Source organism: Myotis brandtii, unplaced genomic scaffold (genome assembly GCF_000412655.1).
Source record: "Myotis brandtii unplaced genomic scaffold, ASM41265v1 scaffold8, whole genome shotgun sequence".
In the NCBI taxonomy this organism is placed as follows: Eukaryota; Metazoa; Chordata; class Mammalia; order Chiroptera; family Vespertilionidae; genus Myotis; species Myotis brandtii.
The window spans coordinates 6,273,522-6,283,262 of record NW_005371219.1 but is presented as its reverse complement, the minus strand read 5'-3'; the positions used below and the strand labels follow the sequence as shown (position 1 = coordinate 6,283,262).

The 9,741-nt window shown below is 42.0% G+C and overlaps 1 protein-coding gene across 1 annotated transcript; it reads left to right on the top strand.

The window, feature by feature from the left end:
* The first annotated feature begins 10 nt into the window (after positions 1-10).
* KIAA1919 (KIAA1919 ortholog) lies at positions 11-8,832 on the top strand. Its single transcript, XM_005883815.2, has 4 exons — positions 11-48; positions 2,821-2,989; positions 3,993-4,109; positions 5,484-8,832. The coding sequence occupies exons 2-4, from the start codon at positions 2,968-2,970 to the stop codon at positions 6,644-6,646; spliced, it is 1,302 nt and encodes a 433-aa protein (XP_005883877.2). The 5' UTR covers positions 11-48; positions 2,821-2,967; the 3' UTR covers positions 6,647-8,832.
* Positions 8,833-9,741: the final 909 nt, after the last annotated feature.

The following is a 9,741-nucleotide window of genomic DNA, read 5'->3' as shown; positions in this document are numbered from 1 at the left end:
CTGCGCTGGTTCATCACCGGGATCCTGTGTGCTTCCTTCCTGGGGCTGGTGAGAGCAGGGCTGGAACCCTCCCGGGCCGGGGCATGAGCAGGCGTCCTGCAGGGAATGTGGTCTCGCCTCCGCCGCTTGCAAACTGTGTGACCTTGGCGCCTTAACGTGCCCGAGCCTCAGTTTTGTAATCTGGAAAATGGGCACAATTCTGTTCTTGGAGGGTTGTTGTCAAGTGCGAAATTGATTTTCCAGCTCCAGCAAACCTTCCTACCCCTCCTCCGTGGGGTGGGGAGACACAAGAGGGGTTGTCAGGTCCATAGTCGCTGCCTCACCCACCCTTTCAAATTATTACACAAAAACTGTTTTTCTGGGACTTTCTCTTCTCACCCAATTCAGCCAAACCCTTATTTTTGCAGATGGGGAAATACAGCCAGAGAGGGAAAGTGACTTGCCGACGACACAGCTAGTTAAGAGGCAGAGCCTGGAATAACATATCTCTTATTTTACCCACGATTCCATGTCAAACAAACCTTCAGATTCTTCGGTGTTTTTCTTAGAGTAAGCTGCAAGGCCAGAAGTTCCTTTTGCCAATCCCCGCCATTCCCTTATTTCGGGAAGCCTACCCCTCGTCACTGGTCTGAATGTTGGGACCCTGGGGAGTTGGGAGGGTGTGTCCTCTGGGGAGAGTCGCGTCTGGTCACCTAGAATCTCTCTCTGAGCCATAACTGATTCTTAGAATATTTTGATTTGAGAAAAATAAAAATGATTGCAGCCGCTTGATGAGCCCGGACTGTGTGCCGGATCCTGTTGTAAATGCTTTGAAGGCAGAAACTGATGACAGCCGGGTGGCTGAGTCTGCCCTCCCTGGGGTGTCCTCTGTGCCTGTCCCGAGGGACTGCTCCCGCTGGGCAGGGAGGCGGTGCAGCCCAGCGTTTAGAGCAGAGCAGTGCAATTAGAATAAATTGTTCTCCCCCACCTTTTGATTGAATTTATTGGGGTGTTATGGTTAACAGTATTTATGTTTCAGGTGCACAATTCTTACAACACATCATCTGTACACTGTATTGTGTATTTACCACCCGGAGTCAGGTCTCCATCACCATTTCACCCCTATACTTTCCTCCACCTCTCCCCTCCCCATCACCACACTGTTGTGTGTCCAGGAGCTTTTTCTCCTTTTTGCTCAATCCCTCTACCCCCAGTCTCCTCCACAGCTGTCAGTCTGCTCTCTATTTATGAGTCTGTTTGTATTTTGCTTGTTATTTCATTTTGTTAATTGGATGCCACAGATGAGTGAAATCATATGGTACTTGTCTTTCTCCGACTGGCTTATTTCACTTAGCATAATGCTCTCCAAGTCCACCCATGCTGTTGCAAAGAGTAAGAGTTCCTTCTTTTTTATGGCTGAGTAGTGTGCACGAATTCGTGCATGGGTGGGGTCTGGCCCACCCGCCCCACTTGGGGCCAATTAGGCCTGGCTGGCCAGGGGGAGGGGCCATGGGTGGTTGGCCTACTGGCCCTGCCCCCTGGTCGAACTCCCAGTTGAGGGGACAATTTGCATATTAGCCTTTTATTATATAGGATTACATAGGATGTGGCAAAAGAGGCTTTGCAGGTGTAGTTAAGTTGAGGATCTTCAGATGGGGAGAGTATCCTGGATTATCCAGGTGGGACCAATATAATCACAAGAGTTCTTATAAGACGGTGGTTCTCAACCTTGGCTGCACATTAGAATCACCTGGGAATCTTTTTTAAATCCTGATTTCTGGGCCTCATCCTCCGGAAATTCTGTTTCTTTGTTATGGGGTGGGGCCACAACATTAGTAACAAAGAAACAGAATTTCCGGAGGATGAGGCCCAGAAATCAGGATTTTAAAAAGATTCCCAGGTGATTCTAATGTGCAGCCAAGGTTGAGAACCACTGTTCTAGATAATACTCCTGATGGTGTGGGGTTTATTTGAAGAAAAACGTAGCTTTATAAATGTTTAAATTGTTTATCTCCTGCGTGTTTTATTTGCCGTTATTCAAAGGAATGACCGACCCCATGTGCATCCAGAAATACTGCCGCCTGTTCCCCACCCCCCACCTCTCCTTTCTTCCTCCTCACCTAAGGGCTTCCCTGGCTGCTGGTTTTGCATTCCCACTGTCTTTCTGGTGTTTGGGCTGGAAATGTTAGCACAAGAGGTCCCAACCTGTAGCTGGAATATATTAGTAAATATTTTTTTCCTCTTTATTTTTTTCCATCGCCATATATCTCCCTATATCTTCTTCCACCTCCACGCACCCCCTCCCCACCCTCAGTCACTACACTGTTGTCCATGTCCATGAGTTCTTTCTTTTTCTGTGTTTTTTTTGTTTTGTTTTTTTGCTCAATCCCCCAGGGGCTGTCGGCCTGCTCTCTCTCTATGGATCTCTCTTTTGCTTGATAGTTCAGTTTGCTTGTTAGATTACACATACTGTCTATTTTAACATCAAAAAGGGGGAATAATATTTTGATGGTTTAATAGTTAAAAATTGTAACATCTAAATTCTGTGTCAGCTATTTGTGCATGTAGTATGTTTCAAAGTATACAAAACTTTCAAAAATTATCTTAATGTTACATTTTACTAACTGTTAATACAAAACAGTCTTTTATGGTATTGTCCAAAAAGGAAACAATTGTAGCAAAAGCCAAAAGAATTAAAGAATTTTTTTTAAAAATTGGGAGTTGTTAAAACTAGAAAAACAGTAGGAGTTGGCACACTGAAACTAGTGAAAAAAAGCTACCACATAGATAGGCATTATTTTAATGGTTGTAAAGAAAACCTTTTGTCTTTTAAAATCTTAGGGATCGAGTGTCGCCATCCTGGGTCCCACGTTTCAAGATTTGGCAGCAAATGTAAACCGTAATATCAGCAGCCTTTCTCTGATTTTTGTGGGCCGTGCGACGGGATATTTGAGTGGCTCTGTGATTGGTGGAGTTCTTTTTGACAGTATGAATCCTTCTCTCCTTTTGGGTAAGTAAACTAATTTTACCTTCTTTATGACTTTCAGGGAATTTATAATTTGTTTTTAAATCTGAAACGTACTAGCTTGCAGAGCGGTTGACAACTGAAGTGGGTAGTTAGGCCTCCTCAGAAGTCAGGTTTCCCTGCTGCCTGCCGTTTCGGGAACCGGTGCTGGGCCGCTCTGGTGACTCAGCCCTAGAGTGTGTTAGCGTCCTTGGCCTGTCATTTAGGCACCACCCCTGGATCACATACTAGTGGTCCAAAGAGCTCTGCTTGTCAGAGTTTAAGGCAGATCTGGGGTCACTATAGATCAAAATGAGTTTCTTGAACCTGCCTAAGCTAACCCGGGGGCGGAGAATGGAGGGGGTGGTGGGAGTGGTGAGATCACATAAGCTAAATTTCTGTCCCTGCTGCCCATGTCAGTGATGACCCCAGACCTCTCTGCCTCACCCTTGAAATAGATGGCAAAGCTTTTAATTTACTCTTTTTAAAATAAATTGACGTGCTCACAGAAAGTTTGGATTAATGTGATAGAACTGCTTTGGAGAAAAGGAAAATAATTTACTATTGTTGATGAATAAATAAATAATCCTCTGATTTCCAGATGTGTTGGAAGAATATACTTCTTTTGATTTCCCTCCCTAGTCCCCAAACTAACTTTATTTAATCCATTTCTACTGCAACCTACTATAGTAATTGCATTTTATTTTTTATCTTTTTTTTTTAACCTCAGATCTAAAATTCTCTTTAGGTTCTTAAATATGAAATATTTAAATAAATAATTTTAGAGCTATCTGTTTTGCTATAAAACTTTGCCTTGTGGTATATAGTTTGATTATTAGCAGTGCTAGAAATGTATTCATGTTCGAATAATTTTTATAGTCCATCAAGATTTAAAAGCTTTTAAATGAAATAACTGTTTGTAGAAGCTGAACCTCTCAGGTGCTGACTTGATCCATGCCTCTCTGCACGAACCTTGTTTCTCATTGCTGACCTTTACCTTTCTTCTTAGGGCTGTCAATGTTGGCTACCACAGTCGGTCTTTATCTTGTTCCATTTTGTAAGACTGCGGTATTACTGATTGTCATGATGTCCGTCTTTGGTGTTTCCATTGGTATTCTGGATACAGGTCAGTGAGCCTTTCGGTGTCGTCTCTGGGACTAAGGACTTTGTACTAGAACAAGCAGAGCCGATGATATTAAATTGTCACTTGCAGGCACTGGCCTACTGACTTGCTTATGGGGTCACCTAGTCAGAACTACCCTTCTGGCAAGTACTCTTTCTGTCAAATAGGGTACCTACTAGTATGTTTGCGCAGCCAGCCACAGAGTGAATTTAAATAATGTTGTTCTGTGAGAGATTATTGGTTTACAGTATCCAAATAGGGACTCGTTCCCCACTCCCCATGTGGATAACTCAGTGCAGATGAGCAAGTTTTCATTTTGGGATATAACTGGATCACTGTAGTATGGGAAGAATTGGTGGGTCAATAGGCTGAACCAAGTTTGGAACCATTATTTTGCTGAGAAATCATAGAAGCAGCTCTTTAATTTAAAATGCACTCTGCCTTTCAGACTAAGAGAAACCTGTGCTATGTATTATGTTTCTTCTCTTCCTTTTCTCTCAAAAGTCCCAGCCCTCCTGCAGGAGATCCTCTCCATGTATCATGTATCTTGATATGTTTTAAAACCTACAAAATAACGTACATGACATTTGTTCATCCCTAAAACCACCTTTCTCCCCCTCCCCCCACTCTACTGTTATTTGATAGGTCAGGAAAATATTTTATACTTTAGGCTTAGTTTGGTTGTGAAATTACAGGGTGGAATTTATCTGCAAATATATTAAAAGAAAGAAAGTTATACTTTAGGCTTAGTTTGGTTGTGAAATTACAGGGAGGAATTTATCTGCAAATATATTAAAAGAAAGAAAAAATTCAAGACCTTTCACCTTGCCAGGTGTATAGATAGTGTACGTGCAGGTGCTAGACGTACGATACTCTTGTTTCCTGCAACAGGCACAGCAGAATCCTTAGTGTTCAAGTCTCTGAACATGTGTTTTACATATGCTATATACATAAGTAATATTCCTCAAGTGGCTGTCAATTGCAAGTACAGAAGGAGTTGGTAATTTGGTCATGATCTGATGATAATATATAGTTATAAATAAACATATGCATATCTTCCCACCCCCCAGGCTGGCATTAGAACTGTATTATAAATAGCCTTGGGAGCCTGTGCCTGGTTCAAGGAGGTAGTGGTTTACCAGCTTGTGGAATTCCATTTGTGAGTTTTTGATGTTACAGTGCTTGGAGGTCTCTGGTGGTGGTGGATTGGAGTTCCTTAATCATGGAATTGACTTAGTTGCAACATTTGATAACTTAGAATATTATAATCCTTGTGCCATGTAAAGTAGACTCATCTCCTTTCTAATAGTAATGAACTGTTCTTTTTTTTTACTAAGTTATTATGATTAAATAATTTGTCTCATCTTTCATTGGTAGGTGGTAACGTCTTGATCTTGGCTATTTGGGGGGACAAAGGAGCCCCACATATGCAGGCCTTACACTTCAGTTTTGCCGTGGGTGCCTTTTTGGCTCCACTGCTGGCTAAATTGGCATTGGGCGCGACGGTGTCTGCTGGGAACCACACCGAGGCTGGCTTTAACCATTCTGCCCTCGACCTGTCACCTGAAGCTGGCTCAGAACCTCTGTTCGGAGTCCCTGACAATATGAATCTCCTGTGGGCTTATGCCGTTATTGCTACGTACATATTTGTAGTGTCTATCTTTCTTTTTGCTCTGTTTTTCAAAAAAAGCTCACAGCACGAAAAAGCAAAAGCATCTGCTCAGAGGTCTCGAAGAGCCAAATATCACAACGCACTTCTCTGTCTCCTTTTCCTGTTTTTCTTTTTTTATGTCGGAGCTGAAGTGACGTATGGCTCTTACGTTTTCTCATTTGCAACCACTCATGCCGGCATGGCCGAAAGTGAGGCGGCTGGGTTGAACTCCATCTTCTGGGGGACCTTTGCAACCTTCAGGGGCCTGGCAATCTTTTTTGCTACATGTTTACAACCTGGGACCATGATTGTGTTGAGCAACATTGGCAGCCTGCTGTCGTCATTATTTCTGGTGCTTTTTGACAAGAGCCCGACTTGTCTGTGGATAGCGACGTCAGTGTATGGCGCCTCAATGGCAACCACGTTTCCCAGCGGTGTTTCTTGGATTGAGCAGTACACGACCATCCATGGGAAAGCGGCAGCGTTTTTTGTAATTGGTGCTGCCCTGGGAGAAATGGCTATTCCTGCCGTCATTGGGATTCTTCAAGGAACATATCCCGATTTGCCTGTTGTTTTGTATACCTCTTTGGGGTCAGCAATAGCCACTGCTGTTTTATTTCCTGTGATGTATAAATTAGCCACCTCACCTCTCAATCGTCAGCAAAAAGAACACAGAAAGAGTGAGGACCAGCAGTCGTTGCTCTCTAGCTCTGGACTAAATGACCACGAGGAAGAGAATGAAGAAGATGATGCAGAAAGATGGAACAAAATGGATTTTGAAGTGATTGAAATGAATGATACCATGAGGGATTCTGTAATAGAGACATCTGGAAATATTGTGACGGAGTCCATAGCAGAAGTCTCCCACCAGTTCCACTCAAATGCATAAGTGTGTGAGTTCTCGCCAGTTAATACTGGCAAATGCCCTGTGAATCACCTTGCAAGAAACCAGGACAAGAGGGACTAACACATAGAGGGGATGGATTATTTACGAACTTTCTTAAATAATTGCCAGTTCTCTCAAGAGGCCAGTTGGAGCAGAGCATGAGCAGATTTTCAACATGCTTTGGGGATCAAAATGCCTGTGTCAGTGTGCAGCAAATGCTGCAAAGTTTTGATATGTTCTGTAAATCCCAGAGTCTTCCATAAAGAACCACTGGTCTCAGCAGGATCTTGTCAGGCTAGTGTTTGGCCTGTGGCTCGTTAGGTAATATTTTATGGTCTCCAGCTCTCAGAGCATGCAATGAAGGCATTTGTTTTTGAGAAGTTGGGTGGTGTTTTCATAGAGTGAAGCCATCTAGTTGAATTGATTAGTTGAACAAATTATCAGCCATCAGTATCGTACCAGGAAAGCTAAAGAGAGTTGTTTCATAAAATAGCCTCTTTGAAAATGGACAGAGATTGTTATTGTTTTAGCCTATCTGTAGTGTTGGGCCAAAGAACGCTAATGCCTCATTGGATGTCTGAATTCTGAGAAGAGAGCACAGAACTGGGCCCCAGAGACCTGGCTTCAAGCCTTGGCGGCTGCTCACTAGCCCTACGGCCTGGACTCTGTCGCTTAACTTACCTAGGCCTCATGTATCTCATCTCTCGATCTCTGATTCTGTAAGTGAAACTGAGACGACTTTCAAACTAGGAATCCCTACGTTTTAAAGTTTGTGTAAGATGTCTGCTAGAAATTAATGCAAGTGCCACCCCTTTCTTCATTTCAAATGAGAAGTGAAACAAAATTGATAGCTTCAAGAATGTGCTACAGACTATGAATACATGTCAATTTTAAGAGACTCGGTGTTTAATGCTTTGAATAATTATCTAGAGAATACATTTTAAATGTATTTCATCGATTCTAAGATAACCTTTTTTTCACATTTTTAACATCGCTGAAATCAGAATATGTCTTAAAATCAATGATTATTTAACATTGTGACAAATTGAATTGACAGTTTTTTCCATATGCATATATAAGTGTTGCGTTTTACAACCAGTGTCTTCGATCCCGTGGAATATGCAATTCATTCAATTATGGAGATTATTTTTAACCATTTTAAAAAGAAAGATTATTTTTCTATGCGACTTTTTTCTATGTTAAAATGAGGTTTGGAAATGCTGTGTTCCGATCGGGGTCTCTGGAGGGCCTTTGCCTACCTCAGCAACAGTCTGGACCTGAGGCTTGCTGGTCCAGGTTCGCTCCTCCTTGAGTCTGATAGGTAATCGCATTGTGAGCACTGTGAACCGGCCGCTAGTTCCACTGGCAGGCAGGCACAGCTCCCCGTGGTTGGGATACTTGTATCCCCTCTCCAGGGCTCGCTCTTCCTGAGTTTGAAATACTTAGGAAATCAAAGTAATGATGAGAAAGTGGCTTGGTGGCCTAGGAGTTAAGGATCACAGGGTACTTCATATGCAGAGTGTGGCAAAGCTGGTGCGGGCCATCCTTTGAAAAATTACTGGCATTGAAGACAGATTTTGTTCACTTCTCTTTACTCAGTTTTATGCTGAATAACATAATAATTTCTACCTGATTGCAGTATGTCTGCTTTCTCTTAAGTATATAAATTTGCCTTTGCTTTTTTCTTAAGTGAATTACAGTGCTTTTCTTGACCACTGCCCGTTCACCTTATCTACCTGCCAATATATTAGTTTATAGTAATAATCTAACAATTTTGGGGAGGGCTGGTGGAGAAATGAAGAGTGAAAACCCATGCTTCTTGCTCTTTTTACACTGCACTTTTCTCTTAGCTGGAACTTGGAGATAACCTCTGCTCTATTTATTGCCCTTCCTTGGGTTGTTGGAATTTAGACAGTAGAAGATGCAGCTCAGGGAGAGAAGGAAGATAGTAAGAACATAGCAGAAAATTTAGAAATCCACACTGGAAAATTCACTAGAGTTGCACAAACCAAAATGTGAATGGCCATATGAGGTTATAGGCATTGTTAAAGTTTGATAATGTATTTCCATATTGGAAGAATAAGACTTAGTACAATTCCAAGAATTAGCATTCATCTTAATAATCAGTTCTTTTCTTTTTTTTAAATCCTCACCTGAGGGTATTTTTCCATTGATTTTTAGAGAGAGTGGAAGGGAGAGGGAGAGACACAGAGAAACTTCGATGTGTGAGAGGCACATTGATAGGTTGCCTCCCACATGCACCCCCACCAGGGCTGAGGGTCAAGCCTGCAGCCGAGTTACATGCCCTTGACTGGAATCAAATCTGGGACCCTTCGGTCTGCAGGCCGATGCTCTAATTACTGAGCCAAACCGGCTAGGGCCTAAGCTCTTTCCCTCAATGCACTTTGGCTAATTGGCATCTGAATTAGGTTGAACTTGAGTTGGATTTTTATTTAGTTATAAACAGGTTCATATCTACTGTTTAAGGTTTTATAACACAACTTTTACAGTCAAGGAGAATTGTTCTTTATTTTCCAACATTTTTCTGTGGTTACCTTATGTCCTCTCTTGTCCTCTATTCCTGCCCTGTTTATTTTAAAAATTCTTTCAGAGATGATCCCTTAGCTTTTTGCACTGTGGCTGTTAATTCTTGTATATTGTTTTAATGTCTTCCCTTTGGCTTATATTTTAAATTGCAGAATGCTGTTTGTGTCTGGTCTCTGAATGTATTTCAGCTTGCCTTTGATGCATTTGGTTATGTTGGTTAATGGATGGCCTGGAGAAACGTTTTGAAGTTGTTCAATGACATGAGTAGCTTCAGGGGTTGGGCTTTTTAGCTTCTGAGTTTAAACTTGTGGAGTTTATAAGGTGCTTTAAACAATTTATTTTTAACTGAGATAAAATATACATAACAAAATTTATCATTTTAACCATTTTTAAGTGGATAGTTATGTGGCATTAATTACATTCACATTCTTGTGCAGCCATCACAGCCATCACCCACAGAACATTTTTCATGTGTTCTGAACTCTGTACCCATTAAACCAGCGGTCGCCAACTGTGTTCCGCAGACCACTGAGGGTCCGTGAGGTCCGAAA